The sequence below is a fragment of the Haliotis rubra genome, unplaced genomic scaffold (assembly GCF_003918875.1).
Source record: "Haliotis rubra isolate DU_JTF1 unplaced genomic scaffold, ASM391887v1 Scf687, whole genome shotgun sequence".
Lineage (NCBI taxonomy): Eukaryota > Metazoa > Mollusca > Gastropoda > Lepetellida > Haliotidae > Haliotis > Haliotis rubra.
The window spans coordinates 205,812-228,164 of NW_025767398.1; the positions used below are offsets into that span (position 1 = coordinate 205,812).

Sequence of the window (22,353 nt, forward strand, 5' to 3'; positions counted from 1 at the left end):
CTTTAAACTTTAGTACTTTAAATATATCTTACCTGCAATGTTTGTTTTAGACATGATATCAGAAATCCCTAAAACGAGATGTAATTGGACCTGTAAGTAGACGTTGTTTTTCGCCGCGTAAGCGTTGACTGGGCACCGTCTAGACTTGTTTGCAACGTCATAGATTGCCGCGGCGTTACAAATAGCACAGACCAGTTCATCGTTGCAGCCGCTTAATGGCTGCCACAAAATGGCGGCGCCCATGAAATAAGCCATGGAAAGGTCTATTCTTCGAAGAGGTCACGCGACGTGGTGAGGCCGTCTTGTTGGAGGCGTATAGGTGTACAAATCTGGACAAGAAGGGACAGAGGCAGGCGCTTTCCCTTGGCTGGACCGACAGACCCCGACAAAATTTCCCTGCTCGTGGCATTGTTGCTGTTCTCTGATCGAAGTGAACGAGCGGATTGAACACAGCCGCATTCTCAATCTTATATAGTCGCGCCAAAACTGGAATGACTGTGCCAGTGCGCATGTCTTGCTGTCTTCTGATTGGTTGATACAGTGATGACAACCTTCACAGAATCAAGTTTGTTTGTAATTCCAGAAACAGTGTTTCACCCCCGCCCACATTCATCAGTGTTTATCTGTCCCACTGATACACACCGGGTGTCTTCATAAGGAGGACTCAGACACCCTCACCAACACCCTTCCTCCATGATGTTGAGTTGTGAGCTGTCTTTGACAGTTCAGTGGGACATTGTTACTATTTCCATTCATATGTAATCATATATTCTTCACGCTATAGGACCGTTCATAATATATGGCTAGGGGGGTGGGGTGGGGGCGGGTAATGATGGTGGTGGTTTTAAGGGGGTGTCACCCATTTAGTTTGGGGTAATTTGGGGAAGGGGACTCATGAATTTTGTACATTGCAATATATAAAATTTATGCTAAGAAATTATGGCGGGGTGTCATTGATTTTGTACATGGCATGCAAGGTGTGTCATTAACATCAATTTTAGGGGGATCATTCACATTGCAGATACTTCTACATATAACTCATCATCAACCCCCTAGCAATAAGTTATAAACGGTCCCTAAGCATGGCACATTAAAACACAGTGAGAAAATACTTCTGTGTATGATAACAGACCACAATCTTGGCCTCGTAATAACTATGTTATTGTCATTTTTCAATATTCAAGCTCTATGACGGCGCCCGGTAAATAACCCAGTCGGTACTTCGCCTCTTATAATAATGTGAGATTGCTGGGTACCTATGTTCGTCCTGTAAGCCCTAAGGATGTGTCTCACCAGAGATCTGGGACCAGCACACCTAGTGTACCTATAATCTAATATACCCAATACAGACCATGCAAGTCTAGAATATATGTCAAGTTCAGAATACCACAGTTTCAGGAAAAATGGCGACAGCCCCTGGGCTCATTTTTATTATATTTATATTTAGGAATCAACTGTCACTGTATCACGTGTACATGGCGATAGTGTTCACGGTAATTATAAAGATAAGCTCTGCAAAAATATAAAAGGTATATTTAGGCGGTCGCAGAAATTTTCAGATTTGAACACACCCTCATCAGGAAAGCTGGTTTCCTTGGCGAAAGGAAGTAGATGAACATGCATAAGAGCAAGAGAATAGTGTAACGTATTTTTGTCTTTAAAGTGAGTGAGTGAGTGAGTGTCAGCAATGATATAGGTGTTTGTCCGAACCTTGTTCAAACAATTCAGTCGCTGATAGAGCTTCCGTAAACACTGATAGAGCATCCGTAAACACATGTAAGCTACAGATTGTTTGAACAACACTTGCTATCCAAATAAATATGTATAGAAATATATATCCAGACTATACAAGCTGCATATCTTTACATAAGTTGATAAGACTGCAATTGTGCCCCTTCTTATTCACACGAACAATTTCAACCTGCCTTGTTAATTAATGATACTGTATTTTCCAATCACATGACCCCTTCACGTGATCCCCACCCCCACACACCCTCCCCACCCCTGAAGAACACCGTACAAGTATACACATACCCTTCGATCCTCACCTTGACATTGAAAAACAAATTTCCTTGTGCGTTTCAGAATTTAAATATCAGATTATTGGATTTTCTTTACACTTGAATATAGGACTAGAACTCTCAAAATTTCCCAAGCATGCCAGATCAATTACACATACAGGCGGATGGAGTGAAATGGTCCGACTGAATTTAAGTCTCAGATAGGGTCATCTATATATTACTGATATTAACAGTGTTACCGCCACACATAAATGGTTCAGTTTGAGGCCTGACGGAGTTAAACCCCTTTCTGTCATGTTATATACCTCTCTGTCTGTTTTGTTTGGGTAACATTAAGGAAACTCGGTTTTCTGTTATTTTTGAATTTTGTAATCCTTGAGCAACAAATCCGTTTGATATATGATCAGTATCTTTAGAATTTAGGCAATATCTAACAGTTTATATCAAGATTCCAAAAAAACCTTTAGATGTTCACCTTCCAGAAATTACCAAAAAATACAAAAGTGACTTTGAACTCTTGGACTACTGGACAAAAAGTGGACTATACAGTCAATATAGCATATGAACGCCAGAGAACAACCAGTCTCGACTATCCGTCCTTAGCCTTGATCCAAGGCTCTATAGTGCATGTAATTCTACCTTTATAAGATGCAAATATAGATAAGCGTTCACTACATCTAAGGATTCCAGTCTTTAATAGTTACAGCATGTTCTGATTCTTAATGTTATTCTTCAGGACTATTACAATGCGAAAGCTAATTACCATTGTACAAGAGACTTGTGCAAGTGTAATCTCTCTTATAAGGCGAAAGAAAGACAAGGTGATATAAGTCGCCCGGGTATAAAATCAACGCCTGAGAACAACCAGTCTCCTTTATCCATCGTTAATCTTGCTCCAAGGCAGTGTACTGGTCCAATTCTACCTTTTACTAGTCAAGTCTAGATAAATGGACAACGCATCTATGGAAGCCAGTCCTTTAATAGTGACAGCGCGTTCTGATAACCTATTATATTCTTAAGGATTATTGCCAAAAGCCATTAGTTATTGTCTTGGAGACTTGTGCAAGTCTAATGCTTCCTAAAATGCGAAACAAAGACAAGGCGATGAAAGTTGCCCGGGTAAGTCCTGTCCCTGCTGAAGCAGTTAAAAGGTAATATGTTATTCAATAAATGCTTAAACATTTCTCGTTATGTTCTGCTAATGGTGAAGTCCCCACATCATGTTGAGATGGTATTATTGCCGCAATACCAAAGCCTGCAACTTATGAACTTAGGTATCATGTTGGCATAAATTGGGACTTCTTTACGTATTTATGCACGGTAAAAGTATTCCAGTATTTAATTTCTTTTGAATTACATTATTTCGCCAAGTATCACACACATTAAAGAAGGCATAAAAGCTTTCCGTATTCATATGCATAAGTAAAACAATGTATCACAAACAACAATGTACGAGGACATGACAACTGATAGTAAAGGTATCAAAATACATTGTGAGACACGGCATTGTAGATAGAAAGATAGATAGATAGATGGGTAGATGGATGGATGGATGGATGGATGGATGGATGGATGGATGGATAGATAGATAGATAGATAGATCGATGAAAGGAGCGGTCATACGAGTGCAATCGGAAAACCTCTCTAGAAACGGAGGAAGCAGTTACTACAAGTGACTCCCATATTCAGCCAAATGTCACCAAAGCTTACCTCCAACCAGTATACAGAATTTTTATAGTTACAATTGTAACCCAGTAGTTTTTCACCATTGTATTATCCATTGGAACAAATGTGTAACTGCTTTTCGTTGCTGAGAAGAGTTATTGCCGTGGTTACATGGTGGCACCCACTGCTCAGAACACTGTGTTGGGACGAAGTAATATCACGGTCTTCTGAAATAAAACCCATCCTCCACAAACCAGTGGTTGATAAAGTGAGGGAAGGGAGTTGTCCACTTGATAAGGTTCTATCTTCAGTAAGACTATTCTTTATATTCGACACCCTGTTGGCAGAAAGTGGCCTTGTCTCTACATCGAAGAGGAACAAACTCGGCAATTAAATCTAGCTTCGACAAATCAGTGGCTGATAGAGTGAGTGAGTGAGTGAGTGAGTGAGTGAGAGTGAGAGAGTGAGAGTGAGAGTGAGTGAGTGAGTGAGTGAGTGAGTGAGCTGTCCACTTGATAAGGGTTCTATCTTCAGAGACATTTATGTTCTATCCACGATGCCCTGTCAGGTATCACATGTATTCATACATTACAGGAAACGCAAGGCACAGAGAGCAGTGAGCCGGTTAGGCCTTAAAACACAGAATGGACGAAATATCGACAAAATGGCCGAAAATGTCTCTCTACAGGTCGTTTGGAGAGTGCGCGCCCCTTGTCATAGAGCAACCAAACCTGATGTGGCACAAAAAACAGTTGTATCATTGATTACAGCAAACGATAATCCCCTTCAATCTTCACTTTAAAGTTAAGCAAACAATTTCGTTGTGTATAAAATCTAAATATCTTACATTTACTTATTCTTAGCACTTAAGTATAGGAGCAGAACTCTCTTAATGTCCTAATACAAGCAAGATTACACATATAAGTAAATGCAGTGAAATGCAACGTCTGAATATAATTCTCAGATAGGGTCATCTATTTATTGCTTATCATTTTGATATATCAGAATAACGAAAGGCATTAGCGCCACACATCGATGGCCCTGTGTGAAGCCAAGCAGAGTTATCGCCCTTCTATTGTGCTTGTGCATACACCTCACTTTCTTCTTTTGAGAACTTGGTGAAAATTCGGTTTCTGTCACCTAGTAAATAGATTTGATAAATATAATTATAACCCATTAGGTTTACCACTGCAAAAACATTAGAACAAATCTGTAAAATACATGTACACATTGAAAAGACTGCTAGCCGAAGTTGCAGAGTTGCACTTTCAGGTCTCTGTGTCAGGAAGAAAGTGACCTTGTATCTACATAAAAAGTGACAATATCATGTCATGGTGAGTTACACTGGAAATGAGTTTGTGAGGTACAGGACATGGGAACAACTATGTAATGCTAAGTTAAACAAAACACTACAATATTCTGCTTCTTTCTTAAATACTAAATTCTGTGCAGTTTGTAGAAATACCCCAGTTGGGATCCTTCCAGTAAAGTTACAGCTCAATGGCCTTTGTTGTAGTCTCAGTAGAAAAGGCAGTAGCCCCAGAAACACTTGGTTTTAGAAAGTAAAAAAACTTAAACATGTAATCTGGCAAAAATCGTATGACAATCTGCGACTTAGTCACTAGTCTGAGCCCAAGCTCAGTAGAGATGGGCACAAGATGACATTGACAATATGTCAGCCACGTTCAAAGAGGGGTCACATAATCCCGTGATCATGATACAATCAAAGGAGCTGCCAAAGGTTTGGGGTTTTTGATTGACAAAAACAAATGCTAAAAGCGGTTCCCTTATTCAAACGCTGTATTATAAACGACTATAGTAATGTGGTCAAATAAACTGAAACACATTTCAAAACTGAATGATTAGCAGCATGTTGGTCCTACAGTGAGGCTTGCACCAAGTTCAGTTCTTCAGTTCTGACTAACCAGCATACAGGGAAAGCAAGTAACATATATAAAACAGGTTCCCACAGGTTCATTCTATCAACTTTTGTTGTCAGTGTATTCATTTGGCAGCAGGGTTACATGGAAGTGCAGACAATTGGTAGACACTGCATATATCAAATCATAAGAGTATGGTCACCTTATTTGCAGTGAAGATTTAATGTCGGTTTGGCTACGTGAAACTAGCAATGATTTCAACATCCATGCTAAATGTAAGTTGACAACTCACTGAACATATTTAAATGAGAATTCATTACCAATTCATTACAACACCACAAGTCGATGTAATGTATGAATACAAAAGCACCAAAAGCTTCCACGTCTTGTACATACTGCTTCTCACTTTGGATGGTACAGTACAAAGGTCTGTTGGAATTTTAGACATTTTTAAATCTATTTCTTTAACTCGAATTACCTGAGAAATCTGAACATCATGTAACGATGTGCCCTTCGTTATTCATCATACTTGCAAAATATATTTATCAACTGTATTTTTGATGGAAGATGTCAATAAGTCATTTCCTTTTGAGAAGCCAGGTGTACAATTAATGCAGGCCTTGGGATTCAGTCCCGTCATAGATCATTCCAGAGTGGGACCTGGACCAGGTGACTTAATCCTGGAGACAGGTCAGGCCCACATCACATGAAGTGACCAGGGCCTAGATTTTCGAAGCTCTCTTAGCGCTAGGATAGTCGTAAGTGCCATACATTAACATTAACTTACGACCATCGTAGCGCTAAATCAAGACCCAGGGCCTCAGATGAAGCCACACCAGAAAGAATTTACTGAGATTGATTTGAACCTGCTACACATGGTCATATCCTGTCCAAAAATACAGAAGCCTGACTCTTTTCCCTGTCACAACTATTGAGTAAATGACAAACATTTCAACTCAATTAGTTACGGTGTTGGTTGGGATCATTGTGATGCCTTCTTTTAGATTATTAAAGAAACCATGACTAAACGGAACAAACTGCTTATTAAGGCTGATAAATATTCGCTCAGCCCTACCTGTCAGTGATCGTCCCACACCTCTCTCCCCAGACACGGAGACTGTCACCATCCTCTCCTTAGAGACACAGGGAGACTGTCACCATCCTCTACTTCCAGACACCAGGAGACTGTCACCATCCTCTACCTCCAGACACAGGGAGACTGTCACCATCGTCTACCTCCAGACACAGGGAGACTGTCACCATCCTCTACCTCCAGACACAGGGAGACTGTCACCATCCTCTACCTCCAGACACAGGGAGACTATCACCATCCTCTACCTCCAGACACAGGGAGACTGTCACCATCCTCTACCTCCAGACACAGGGAGACTATCACCATCCTCTACCTCCAGACACAGGGAGACTGTCACCATCCTCTACCTCCAGACACAGGGAGACTGTCACCGTCCTCTACCTCCAGACACAGGGAGACTATCACCATCCTCTACCTCCAGACACCAGGAGACTGTCACCATCCTCTACCTCCAGACACAGGGAGACTATCACCATCCTCTACCTCCAGACACAGGGAGACTGTCACCATCCTCTACCTCTGGACACAGGGAGACTGTCACCGTCCTCTCCCTTCAGACACAGGGACACTGTCACATCCTCTCTCCATGGACACAGGGGGACTGTCACCATCCTCTCTCTTCAGATACAGGTACACTGTCACCATCCTCTCTCCACAGACACAGGGACACTGTCACCGTCCTCTCCCCAGACACAGGTACACTGTCACCATCCTCTCTCTACAGACGCAGGGAGACTGTCACCATCCTCTCCCTTCAGACACAAGGGAGACTGTCACCATCCTCTCCCCAGACACAGGGGGACTATCACCGTCCTCTCTCCAGACACAGGGAGACTGTCACCATCCTCTCCCTTCAGACACAGGGAGACAGTCACCATCCTCTCTCCACAGACACGCAGGGACACTGTCACCATCCTCTCCCCAGACACAGGGAGACTGTCACCATCTTCTCTTAACAGACACACAGGGACACTGTCACCATCCTCTCTTAACAGACACACAGGGACACTGTCACCATCCTCTCCCCAGACACAGGGAGACTGTCACCATCCTCTCTCCACAGACACACAAGGACACTGTCACCATCCTCTCCCAAGACACATGGAGATTGTCACCATCCTCTCTCTTCAAACACAGGGAGATTGTCACCATCCTCTCTCTTCAGACACAGGGAGGCTGTCACCATACTTCCCCGCTGACTGTGACAACCATATACATCCTCCATGTTGTGAATGTTCTGGAGTTACTGTTGCCTGTAACATAAGAATAAATTCCAATGTAGCCAACTTTCCCAAGAATTATTAATGAGATTCTTAGAATACCTTTATTGAAATGTGCTGCTGTTGTCTTTTTCTCAAATGCAAAGACAAGTAATGTTTTTTAACTGAGAAAATCAAATGAAAAACAAACATTTCTTTTCAATGTATGTGTTTGTGCGAGAGTGGCCGGGAGCGCCTGTTGTTTACCGCTCCGCTCCGTGAAAACCACGACTCCTGGCCAGACGATTCACTACAATGACTGGCGAGCAGCTCGAACACTGTGCCACTTGTCTGTCACAAGCAGTCGCTCCTCACATCTGACCGTCTGCGACAAAACTGTCAATGTTATTATTTTCACTCCATGCTATGAGGGCAAACAAACACGTTTCATTGAGACATTTTAGCATTTGATATTATACCTTGTTCGCTGCCCACTGTGAGTCGCAAGATATTGATTTCCCGCCGAATACAGTAGTGTGCCAAAGGTCAAAACTATTAATAGTAAGCATAATCACTCAGTTTTTATTAATAGGAATTTTTCAACCAAATTTGATGTGTTGCTACAGTGAAGTTTCAATAACAACAAAACACTTTGATTTTCATACCAAAAAATGTTATTAAAAAGTTATTAGATTTACAAGACGTCCACCCTCAGAAAAGAAAAATGAATTTCTTTTTTCAGCCATTTTTTTTGGTCAGGAATATTTTAAAAATATTTCTGCACTGAAGAAAAATATGTTTAAGTATTCTATCTCTGTATTGGTATCTTGTCTATCCATTTTAGTGATAATGGACATATATTTACCACATACAATATGAAAATCTGACCCCGTAAGTGTAGCCCCGTATAAATCGTTTTTAAACTTTTCACTAAGTTTTCATGAATAATGTCTAAACATGAGTAAAACATCATCAAAATAAGCATACATAGTCATTGTTATGTGATAACACGTCTTTTTATCTCCAAAAAGTGACAATCAAGTTAAAAAAGCATATGTTACAATGTTTATAAAATATGCTCGACCTTGAAATTTGAAGGTCAAGAGATACAAATGTATTTTGAAGAATATCTATAGTTACCCGTACAATTAACATGGAAGTTATGTGGGGCTAGAGCAAAGGATAAGCTATCAAAATACTTTGTTTTTAACACAGAAAAAAATAATAAAAAGTTATTAGCATTCAAACACACCTGCTCCCTAAAAAATTACTGCATTTCTTTCCAGCTATATATTGGCTAGGTTATTTTCAAAAATAATTTTACACTTCTGAATAATACTTGTATGCATTGTAGTTGTTTATTGGCATCATGTCTATCTATTTTTGCAATAAAAGTGATATATCTAACACATTCAACAGCAAAATCTGTCGCTGACACTGGTACCCATTTCTGCTGTTTAATTACCATTACAATTTGGCCACGTATGACATGCATTAAAGACTAGAAAATGACAATACATGCATACAAGGCAAGTTTCATGTTAACTTAAGTCTCTGGAGTCAAAATAAGTCAAAATCAAGTAAAATAGGGACTTCTTGCTCCTTTCTACAGACAGCGTATGTACCACAATGAAATGAATAAATAAAGTTCTAGAAACTCCTACATAATACATAAAATATATATCACAGGGTTGAAAACTAAACCTGGCCCAAGGAGCATGTAGAATCTTAGCTAAGCCTTTTTATATCAAATCCAATATCTCATGCATGATGGATTGATAACATTATATAACATATCTGGTATTTGTATTAGAGGCCGTGGTCTAGGTGTCTTTTGAATGTGATCATAAATACTTAAGCAAATAGTTTCCAACAAATACAGTTTCAGTTGCAAGTTATGTCATGATCCTGGGTCATATGAATCCATTTTGGCAAAGATCAATGCAGATCAATGCACAACATATGAGGAAGAAACATTTTCAACTTTATCACAAACTGTCAATATATGGCAGGTATAACTGCTTAGAATAAATCACAAAAACAGCATACAGGTCAGGTTGCATGATAATAATAAAATCTGAAGAAACAATAGCGACCAATCTCTGTCACTTTGCAAAACATAAGTAGTCAGGCTTCTTCTCTTCAGTTGGTCAGCCCTGGTCCTGAAAATTAAGGAAAATAAAAATTAATATATTTTCTTAACAGTATGGCACTAATTAGATCGTGACAATTTAATGGCCCCAAGCTTAAACAGTAAATGACTGATTATTTATTATTGTTATTTCATCAACAATGGCAATTTTTATATAACTTAAAAAAATGTGAAGGGATTTTGTAAATAGAATGCAACTGAAAACAGAGATAATGTTGCCATGGTCAGCTGCCAAATGTTGCTAACTTGTATATACTAACAGTAACACACAATCACATTTACTGTCATTCACTGTCAGTAGTATTTCATTTTTGATAACCATGTCAATTTCACGAAAAAATAGGTCAACCCACTGTGCACGTTATTTAGGCCAAGTATATATTAAAATTGGATTGATCGGCGGTAATAAATGGTGTATATTTGTTCATTAGTTCAGGATACATCATATTGCAAGCATGAAATATGTTGTCACTCACCTATTTCGTAGAAAGACGGTATTTCCACGCTTGCTGACAAACACGATCTCAGCTGGCAGGCTCTGTCTGTAACTTGATCGCTAGGGAAAAGTACTTCCGGTATAGACGGTGGGGTCCTTTTCATTTTTATCTCGACATGAACACGTTGTTAAAAAAGCACAGTTCATAGTGCAGATTGAAGCTTGATAATTCGTCTACCTATGAGATTTTTTATAGACATGTGCGCTTTGCATAAATATGTTTTTTAAACGTCGGAAGTTTTCACCTTCACAAAGTCAACATTTGACGTCACATTTGTCAAACTATGAAAAAAAGTGTCTCTAACTTTGTTATCCGTCTTTCCATTGGTGCATTTGTATTCTTTGTGCAATCAGAGGCAACGTTACAAATGCGCGTAAAAGCACCCCCCCTGTTTGACACATTTTTCTGACCTGACGTTTGCTCCCAAGTGCTATTCCTTAACATCGAATGAATATTCTCACAGACTAATCAAACCTTTTGTGAGTTTTTAACCTAATGTGATAATTTTACATCAATCACCTCACCTACTGGCTAGATCTACTGAATATCTGACGAAACCTTTGCCTCCCCTCCAACCACGAGTTAAGCAGGGTCCACACACCGCCATAGAGGAAGCGCTTGGAACCAAAGGCTCAAGCCTCGTTCAGGCATCTTTACCCAGTAGCGGATCCAGAGCGGAGGTGCGCATCCCCCCAACCCCACCGCTTCTGAGCGGCTTGTTCCCCGAAAAAAAATTCCCAGAGGAGCATTTCCCCCTAACCTTTGGACTTCATCATTTATGTGCAGCCCCTTCCCCAGAATCCTGGATCCGTCCTTGGTTACCTATCATCACACAATGCTTACTTTATGTTTGTTTTTTTGAGAAAGTTGACACGTTTTAAAGTCTAATTTGTACATTATTTTTTTTTCGAAAAAGTCAATAAACGGGAAACTATCTGCGCGAACACCACCACGCTCCTGAGGCTTCCTATCGTGTCAGCTGTGCGGGAAACATTCCGACTCAGATTTGCTTTTCAATGTGACAGTCCTGTGTAACATAGAGATTTGCCTTTCAATGTGACAGTCCTGTGTAGTATAGAGATTTGCCTTTCAATGTGACAGTTCTGTGTAACATAGAGATTTGCCTTTCAATGTGACAGTTCTGTGTAACATAGAGATTTGCCTTTCAATGTGACAGTCCTGTGTAATATAGAGATTTGCCTTTCAATGTGGCAGTTCTGTGTAATATAGAGATTTGCCTTTCAATGTGGCAGTTCTGTGTAATATAGAGATTTGCCTTTCAATGTGACAGTCCTGTGTAACATAGAGATTTGCCTTTCAATGTGGCAGTTCTGTGTAATATAGATATTTGCCTTTCAATGTGACTGTCCTGTGTAATATAGAGATTTGCTTTTCACTGTGGCAGTCCTGTGTAATATAGAGACTTGCCATAACTTTTCACAATTTTATTGACACGTGTATGTTTGTGCCTGGTACACGATCTGAAGATGGAGGTTTGGGTGATGAAGAAAGGCGCACGTGTTTTGCTCTTCTTCGCCGCGCTGGTTGCAATGGTGATTGTCATCAGTTTCAGCTACGTCTCACTGCAGGTACGTGGAACACAGAGAACACAGTAGTATCGGTCAGATACCATCTACCTTACACCGAGTTAGATATGTCATTTCTGAAAGACACGGTCTGCAGTAATCTGTCAAAAATAATACTCGACTGTTTTAGCATCGAATCAACATATATTTTCTCTGTTGTCATGGCAACATTGGGGCATTAATACGTAACAGAAAGGTGAGTGAGTGAGTAAGTTAAAAATTAACGTCACATCGGCAATATTTCAGCCATATCGTGACGAAACAGAAAGGTTATTTCTGTCGTCTTCCAGCATACTACTAATAGCTAGTGTGGCCCTCCACCCGCAGGTATCCGTCGTATCAGTTATATCACGAAGGTGGGATTGATCAGATATCCTTCATCGACGTTTACCAACGCTTTTAAACATTAAAGTTGCAACACAAACGTCAGTGAGTTCGACCGGAGTACGACTAACGTATCAATTAATTGCTATCAGGAAAGAAGCCCGTCAAGACCATGGAGTAGCCAACCACATAGCTGGAATTAGATCGCACACATATGTTTAAAAGCATACATATGGCTGTCTCCGCTATAAGATCAAACATGGACGTACAAGCAGTTATGTAATCTTGTGATGTGACAGAGAGGGAAAGGGGGAGAGACGCAGTATTGTACTCATAGATAGAGTTTCATGCGCTGTGTATATCTTCGTCGTCAGTATGCACCTGCTAATGGATCAGAATTCTCTATACTCGCTGTGTATATCTTCGTCGTCAGTATGCACCTGCTAATGGATCAGAACTCTCTATACTCGCTGTGTATATCTTCGTCGTCAGTATGCACCTGCTAATGGATCAGAACTCTCTATACTCGCTGTGTATATCTTCGTCGTCAGTATGCACCTGCTAATGGATCAGAACTCTCTATACTCGCTGTGTATATCTTCGTCGTCAGTATGCACCTGCTAATGGATCAGAATTCTCTATACTCGCTGTGTATATCTTCGTCGTCAGTATGCACCTGCTAATGGATCAGAACTCTCTATACTCGCTGTGTATATCTTCGTCGTCAGTATGCACCTGCTAATGGATCAGAATTCTCTATACTCGCTGTGTATATCTTCGTCGTCAGTATGCACCTGCTAATGGATCAGAATTCTCTATACTCGCTGTGTATATCTTCGTCGTCAGTATGCACCTGCTAATGGATCAGAATTCTCTATACTCGCTGTGTATATCTTCGTCGTCAGTATGCACCTGCTAATGGATCAGAACTCTCTATACTCGCTGTGTATATCTTCGTCGTCAGTATGCACCTGCTAATGGATCAGAATTCTCTATACTCGCTGTGTATATCTTCGTCGTCAGTATGCACCTGCTAATGGATCAGAACTCTCTATACTCGCTGTGTATATCTTCGTCGTCAGTATGCACCTGCTAATGGATCAGAACTCTCTATACTCGCTGTGTATATCTTCGTCGTCAGTATGCACCTGCTAATGGATCAGAACTCTCTATACTCGCTGTGTATATCTTCGTCGTCAGTGTGCACCTGCTAATGGATCAGAACTCTCTATACTCGCTGTGTATATCTTCGTCGTCAGTGTGCACCTGCTAATGGATCAGAATTCTCTATACTCGCTGTGTATATCTTCGTCGTCAGTATGCACCTGCTAATGGATCAGAATTCTCTATACTCGCTGTGTATATCTTCGTCGTCAGTGTGCACCTGCTAATGGATCAGAACTCTCTATACTCGCTGTGTATATCTTCGTCGTCAGTATGCACCTGCTAATGGATCAGAACTCTCTCTATACTCGCTGTGTATATCTTCGTCGTCAGTATGCACCTGCTAATGGATCAGAACTCTCTATACTCGCTGTGTATATCTTCGTCGTCAGTGTACCTGCTAATGGATCAGAACTCTCTATACTCGCTGTGTATATCTTCGTCGTCAGTGTGCACCTGCTAATGGATCAGAACTCTCTATACTCGCTGTGTATATCTTCGTCGTCAGTATGCACCTGCTAATGGATCAGAATTCTCTATACTCGCTGTGTATATCTTCGTCGTCAGTATGCACCTGCTAATGGATCAGAACTCTCTATACTCGCTGTGTATATCTTCGTCGTCAGTATGCACCTGCTAATGGATCAGAACTCTCTATACTCGCTGTGTATATCTTCGTCGTCAGTATGCACCTGCTAATGGATCAGAATTCTCTATACTCGCTGTGTATATCTTCGTCGTCAGTATGCACCTGCTAATGGATCAGAACTCTCTATACTCGCTGTGTATATCTTCGTCGTCAGTATGCACCTGCTAATGGATCAGAACTCTCTATACTCGCTGTGTATATCTTCGTCGTCAGTGTGCACCTGCTAATGGATCAGAACTCTCTATACTCGCTCGCTGTATATCTTCGTCGTCAGTGTGCACCTGCTAATGGATCAGAACTCTCTATACTCGCTGTGTATATCTTCGTCGTCAGTATGCACCTGCTAATGGATCAGAACTCTCTATACTCGCTGTGTATATCTTCGTCGTCAGTATGCACCTGCTAATGGATCAGAATTCTCTATACTCGCTGTGTATATCTTCGTCGTCAGTATGCACCTGCTAATGGATCAGAACTCTCTATACTCGCTGTGTATATCTTCGTCGTCAGTATGCACCTGCTAATGGATCAGAACTCTCTATACTCGCTGTGTATATCTTCGTCGTCAGTATGCACCTGCTAATGGATCAGAACTCTCTATACTCGCTGTGTATATCTTCGTCGTCAGTATGCACCTGCTAATGGATCAGAATTCTCTATACTCGCTGTGTATATCTTCGTCGTCAGTATGCACCTGCTAATGGATCAGAACTCTCTATACTCGCTGTGTATATCTTCGTCGTCAGTATGCACCTGCTAATGGATCAGAACTCTCTATACTCGCTGTGTATATCTTCGTCGTCAGTATGCACCTGCTAATGGATCAGAACTCTCTATACTCGCTGTGTATATCTTCGTCGTCAGTATGCACCTGCTAATGGATCAGAACTCTCTATACTCGCTGTGTATATCTTCGTCGTCAGTATGCACCTGCTAATGGATCAGAATTCTATTGCTGTCTGAACAGTTGTAGTCACCACCCCGAAACAATTCTCTACAGATATCACCACCCTCAACCAACTCTCTGTAGATGCAACAAACCCCCAACCAATCCCCTATTGATGTCACCACCCCCAACCAACTCTCTATAGATGTCACCACACCAACCAATCCCCTATTGATGTCACTACCCCCAACCAACTCTCTATAGATGCCACAGCCCCCCAACCAATCCCCTATTGATGTCACCACCCCCAACCAACTCTCTATAGATGTCACCACCCTCAACCAATCCCCTATTGATGTCACCACCCCCAGCCAACTCTCTATAGATGTCACCACCCCCAACCAATCCCCTATTGATGTCACTACCCCCAACCAACTCTCTATAGATGTCACCACACCAACCAAAGCTCTATAGATGTCACCAACCTAACCAACTCTCTATAGATGTCACCACCCTCAACCAATCCTCTATAGATGTCACCATCCCTAACCAACTCTCTATAAATGTCTCCACTCCCAACCAGCCCTCTATAGATGTCAGCACCCCTAACCAACTCTCTATAGATGTCACCACCCTCAACCAATCCTCTATAGATGTCACCATCCCTAACCAACTCTCTATAGATGTCACCACACTAACAAACTCTCTATAGATGTCACCCCCTAACAAACCCTCTATAGATGTCACCGCCCCAACCAACCCTCTATAGATGTCAACACCCTAACCAACTCTCTATAGATGTCAACACCCTAACCAAATCTCTATAAATGTCACCATCCTAACCAAGTCTCTATAGATGTCACCACCCCCAACCAATCTTCTATAGCTGAGAACACCCTAGCTTACTCTCTATCGATGCCACAACCCCCATCCAACCCTCTATATATGTCAACACCCCCAACCAACCCTCTATAGATGTCACCACCTTAACCAACTCTCTATAAATGTCACAAGTCCCAACCAACCCTCTATAAATGTCTCCACTCCCAACCAACCCTCTATAGATGTCACCACCTTAACCAACTCTCTATATATGTCACCACCCCTAACCAACTCTCTATAGATGTCACCACCTTAACCAACTCTCTATAAATGTCACCACCGCTAACCAACTCTCTATAGATGTCACCACCTCCATCCAACCCATTATAGATGTCACCACCTCAATCAAATCTCTGTTGCCATATATAGATGTCACCACCCCCAACCAACTCTCTATAGATGTCACAACCCCCAACCAACTCTCTATAGATGTCACCAACCTCCATCCAACCCGCTATAGATGTCACCACCCAAACCAATCCTCTATTGATGTCAGCCCCATAAACAGTCTCCTATAGATGATACCACCCCCAACCAATCCCCTATAGATGTCACCACCCCCATCCAATCCCCTTTTGATGTCACCACCCTAACCAACTCTCTATAGATGTCACAACGCTAAACAGTCTCCTATAGATGATACCATTCCAACCAATCCTCTATAGATGTCACCACCCCCAAACATAACCATGATATTATGAAAGCCAATGTTGCCAAAATGTCATACAGTATGATTTGTAGGGGCGTCACCATGACAACATTAACATTTTGCTTTGTGTATATGTTTAGTGATCAGTTGTGTCACATACCACCAAACAAACAGGGACCTGAAACTTGTTTCAAATTTAAAGTCAAGTTCCAGGGCACATGAACATGAACAGGAACAGGAACATGCTGGATCGGTTTAGGAACACGTCAAATTCTGTATTTCACTTCCATATAACTTACAGATTGTGCTCTTTTAACCTTTTCACACACAAATAATTACAGTTTCAACCATGTTTTCATTTGAAACATGTGTTAATATTTTTACGGGCACTAAAATTCTGAAGAACGTGACAGCCACTGGCACTTTCTTTAAGTATACATCGAATCTTTTATTTCTTGTCGAGCAGTATCTTATAAGAGAATGATGAGAACCAGGTTCTTTTTCGTATTCTGTCTCCATCTTCATCAAGTTGGTTATGGTACATATGACTGGCTAAGATGGCTGTGACACCGGTAGTGCAGTGTCTCCTGATGTACACGGTAGTCATCACCAGTAGAGGGGAGAAAGGAAACTGGCATACCTGTGGTTGTTGCAATGAAGACCCTTAGTTCAACTGTAGTTGTAAATCCCTGACCTGTACATGCTATGCCAGGATGTATTTTAAATACCGTAGTTGGTGCTGTATACAAAACAGACAGACTGAATATTTGGAAATCATATGCTTACATATCTGTCATATACAGTGCGGACGTGAGTGCATATATTCATGGTAGACAATTGTATCCAAAGTGTGACCCATCACACAATAGTACAGCAGGAACACAAGTTCATCAGAGAAACATGATTGCACCACCACTGCGCATGACTTGCTAGAGATCTTCAAGATTGCACACAGAAGAAGTCAAGCACATAGTCAGAATTAAAGATAAAGGAAGCTTATGGGAGCTTGGCGATTCATGGATGGCAAAGTTGTCAAAGTGACTAGGTCACGAAATGTTGAAAAAATCACATTTGTTGTCAATATAGGTGGAAGCATATGTTCGATTAATCGTGCATGTAATGTAGAAGAATTCTGAAACATGCACAGCTGTGAGACGTGATGACACTGGCGTCTTGGTGCGCCCTTGTACTATCATACACTGGGATGTATCACAGGCAGGCGTTACAGTCACCACAGTGAACCATTAGCAATTCGTAACAGTTACTAAGAGATGTGATGTCCTTAGTAAATGGAGGGCAAGGACAGAGAAACATGTTGACTCATGATCGGTCTACATAACAAGTGTACATTTAACAACCCTAGTAGGTTGTGATAGGTTAAACTGCAGTTGACAGGAACTATTGTAGTGTTGTAACAGATTTCAGTTAGTTCTCGTGTTACAGCTTAAAATGTGGATTTCCCTGCATTCAATGTTCATTTTGAAACAAAGTTTTCAGCTTTACAGATGTTTGTTTTATAATATTCAGTCCATTATATGGCAGCTATGTCTGGATATGATACTGCAATATCACGAACCTATTCTGACATCACATATACGTGTAAAATAACAATGCTTGTTGTGTACATAAGGAATTGTAATGGTATACTCTACAAAACATGTAGTCGAGGGTGTTCATGGTTATTCTGTTCATGTTTGTCAGTTTAGATATATAAATAATCACTAAAAGATGTAAAGAAAGGAACCCTTAAAGGTTGTCTTTGATTTATTACAAAACTTTAAAAGTCCTCCCTCCCCATCCTCTTCAATTTGTACAATAAGCCATTTTATATCATTGCAACATCGGATTTCATAAAGCAGAGAATCTGGTATCTACAACCATGATGCAAGTCTTATATTTGTGTTTACAAACTAAACTAGGTGAGAAAATATGCGAAGTTGACGTGTTTTGGAAATTATCAAGCATGTTCATGTGACCGTGATCTTGACCTGTAACAATTTTCATGTCCCTGTTTGTTAGCAGTTGGGTTGTATGTTACACAGGGAATCACTAAACATATGCATAAAGCAAAATGTCATTGTTATCTTTGATATATTCACATACTGAATGAACCCGCGAAGGTCCAGGTTAAAATGAACCTTTAGTAACCCATGCTTGTCGTAAGAGGCGACTAACGGGATTAGGTGGTCAGGCTGGCTGGCTTGGTTGACACATGTCATCGGTTCCCAATTGCGCAGATCGATGTTCATGCTGTTGATCACTGGATTGTCTGGTCCAGACTCGATTATTTACAGACCGCCGCCATATAGCTGGAATATTTGCTGAGGGCGGCATAAAACTAAACTCACTCACTCACATATTGAATGTCATTGAAAGTCCTGGTTGCCATGGTAACGCCCCAAAAATCATATTGTATAACACTTTTCATTTCACCATAAAGAAATAGTGCCTCTGAGCTCTGAACCTATGTATTTTTTTATTTGTGTGTGTGTGTGTGTAAATTTAATTTGGGCCCAAACTTGACCTGTGCACTTGAAGTTGTTTATTGTTTATGCACATTAGTTGTATGCCAGGGAGAATGATTGACGAGCATCAGTAAACAGTCTCGAGAAGTAATATTTAGTTACATAGCGGCATGACATAATGCATTCTGTGGTATAATTGAAAATGCATGGTAACCATAGAAACGCCCTGAATCCCATGTGTCTTGTACATGATACATGAAACAGGATGTATAAGGAATGTAGCAGCCAGGGAATCTTGCAGACTGATTGTCATTAATACATGTTGACAAACAAAAGGACTACTAATACAAAATACACGATATACATCAGTCTGTTAACAAATTTAACGCTTGTCACTGTCTGTTTCCCAACAATATGGTAGGCGTCGCTTTAATATTGCCACCAACCATGCATGCACCAGACGTAAACGATGGGTGTGAATATCAGGATGTCAGGATGATGTGAAAATAAAGGTTCTTTCTTGTAGCATATCAAGGGATCTGTCCAGATTTCATGTTTTCATGTATCTGTAACCAACGCATCTACCAACAACGAGAATTGTTCATGTCTGCTGTTTTGATCAACCGACAAGTACATGTACACTAAGTAGTGAGAGGTGTCTCTGATTCTTCATGTATGTTGCAGTAGGAAGCTTCATAAATGTGCCTACAATTGACAAGATTACAATTATAGACTCTTGTAGAGGTCGATATCGGTTTTTATTGACCTGAGTAAAATAATATCGACCGAGCTTGCGAGCTTGAATGGTATTTGATAGGTATGTATAAAAGTGGAACTTTGCGAAGAGCTTCACAATTGAAAAGATAGTGAATCGCATTTTCGAATACATTTGACCTGTATAGTATTTAGAATCGAGCTTCCTTGAATAAAGAGTCTCATCTGCTAGTTTCGGTCATTAAGTTAGCAGTTATTTGATTATGAATGAGCTGTGTCATATTGTTGGTGCCTTGTAGACTGTAGTGTTCACTAGTCCATTCTGATGCACTTCTTAACGGCACGAATAACCACTTTAATATCCCAGTACTTATAATTGTCTTTCAGACAACCGTCAAATATACCCACGCCAAACTCAAGTTGATCGGTGTCGAGACATCATCCAGGTATTCCGGATCCACGCCCCGTGAGGTACATATTCTGAAGACAGCGACTCAACTGTGTACATTTTCCTTAAAACACTTCTCTCATCATGGAATTTGCATACGTGATGCATCACCAGCTGATGAACGTCATCAAATTCAACTTACAACATCCCCCGCACGTGTTCTGTCCATGGTGGAACATCGTGGTTGGAGGTAATGCATGCACACAGCACTGTGAGGGTTACACACTGTGTCCTTCATACAACTCTACAGGAATAGGTTACAGCAATACCTAAGCTGTAGGAACATTGGGGCGTTTCATTATATGCTCAGATGGGTTTTTAATTTTGTTCGTAAATATTTCGTGTGGGTCTACTATTTAATATCTGACTGTTTCAGAGGCCGCCCTGTATCCCCATGCAGATCCCGCAGGTGAAACCCCGGACATACAATAGAACGCAGCCTCCTGACGTCACTGTAGTCACCGCCTTTTTCAATCTGGGGCCATTCCAGAAAGGCACCGGAAGGATATTTAATTCTAAATTGTACTTGTCGTGGTCAGTAGTGTTCACACATCTGCGAAATCCTTTCATCGTTTACACAGACTCGGTAGACATTGCTGAACAGTTTCTCCAGATGAGAGCCGGTAAGGAAGGTACAACGAAAATAGTTCTGGTGGACAGAGAAAAGCTATGGTCTTTCGGATGGGTAGAGAAGATCAAGCAAATCTATTCAATGCCAGGATACCCAAAGTTCCACCCGAACACAGTCGTGCCCGAATACACATGTGCTCAACACGCCAAATATGAATTGACACAACAAGCAGTTAAAAGTAATCATTTCAATACCACTTATTACACCTGGATCGATGTCGGTTATTTCCGACTGATCACTGAACGGAGGAAAGAGTTTGTTATAGTAAACCCCCCAAATTTTAACGAATCTCGCGTGGCCATGAACCAAGTCTACGACGCGAACATGGACATGCCCCCTGAGACTATCTTCAAAGGAAACCATGTGTGGATTGGCGGTGGGTTTATCTTCGGATCTCAAGACACATTGCCTTTGTTTATAGCAGATTATCGACAGGCCGTCCAACGCTATCTGGACATGTCCCTCAGCTGTACAGACCAACAGGTACTATTTTCAATGAATACGAACAAAGAAAAGCTTATTGTTCAACAAAGAGTGGCTATTCAGTCATATGTAAACGATGTACCTGGTGACTGTTGGTTTTATCTGGGATATGCTTGTTACAGGGAATTGTTACAGTGACGTGCAAACAAACATTTATTTTTTTAAATTCTAAAAACCAAAATATACATTTTCATGATGTATATTTGTGTTATGTTATAAACATGACATCAGCGGGCTGTAAATCTCGTGAATTTCGATTTAACAAACAGACGGAGAGTTTTGCGGATCTGTTTCTTTATACTTCGGAATTTCTGATTGGGTTGGCAAAATCAAAACAAGATAATTTGACCAAGAAGTTTACCTTAAGCTTCCGGTATATCGATGATCTAATATCGTTCAATGACCATGAAATAGTCAATTGCCAGCCACTGATTTACCCACCTGAACATGAAATCTCTCCACAAGGCTGTATGACAAAAGGGATGATTTCAACTTTCAACTTTGAGGTAAAATCGAGCGTGCTCTTGTTATCAGGATTTCAAAGAGCGTTATACCACTTTTGCTCACAAGTTGATTGATCAAGATTACAATATTCAAGGCCTCAGGAAAGCATTCAAGAAGTTTTAGGGTAGACATGTGGAGGGAATTTCCGAATTTGATGCATCAGTGACAAAAAATATGTCTGATGCAATTTCGTGTGTTGACTTATACCATACGTTCTCGAATTATTTCAGACCCGTAAAGGTCCGGGTTAGAATGTACCTTCAGTAATCTGGCTTGCTGACTTGGTTGACGCATGTCATCGGTTCCCAATTGCGCAGATCGATGCTCATGCTGTTGATCACTGGTTTGGCTGGCCCAGACACGATTATTTACAGACCGCCGCCATATGGCTGAAATATTACTGAGTGCGGCGTAAAACTAAACTCACTCACTCACTCGAATTATTTCAGATGAACAAATGA

The 22,353-nt window shown here is 40.8% G+C and overlaps 1 protein-coding gene and 1 long non-coding RNA gene across 2 annotated transcripts; one reads left to right on the forward strand and one right to left on the reverse strand.

The window, feature by feature from the left end:
* Window positions 1-7,760: 7,760 nt before the first annotated feature.
* Window positions 7,761-10,529, reverse strand: LOC124258212. The gene is made up of 3 exons (XR_006893541.1): window positions 10,487-10,529; window positions 9,955-10,020; window positions 7,761-7,912 (listed from the first exon to the last, which is right to left on the reverse strand). It is a non-coding gene; the product is annotated as an uncharacterized LOC124258212 (long non-coding RNA).
* A 1,464-nt stretch (window positions 10,530-11,993) lies between these two features.
* Window positions 11,994-22,056, forward strand: LOC124258211. Its single transcript, XM_046692275.1, has 3 exons — window positions 11,994-12,096; window positions 20,214-20,297; window positions 20,651-22,056. Exons 1-3 carry the CDS (start codon window positions 11,995-11,997, stop codon window positions 21,524-21,526), a joined length of 1,062 nt encoding a protein of 353 aa, XP_046548231.1. The 5' UTR covers window position 11,994; the 3' UTR covers window positions 21,527-22,056.
* The last annotated feature ends 297 nt before the right edge of the window (window positions 22,057-22,353 follow it).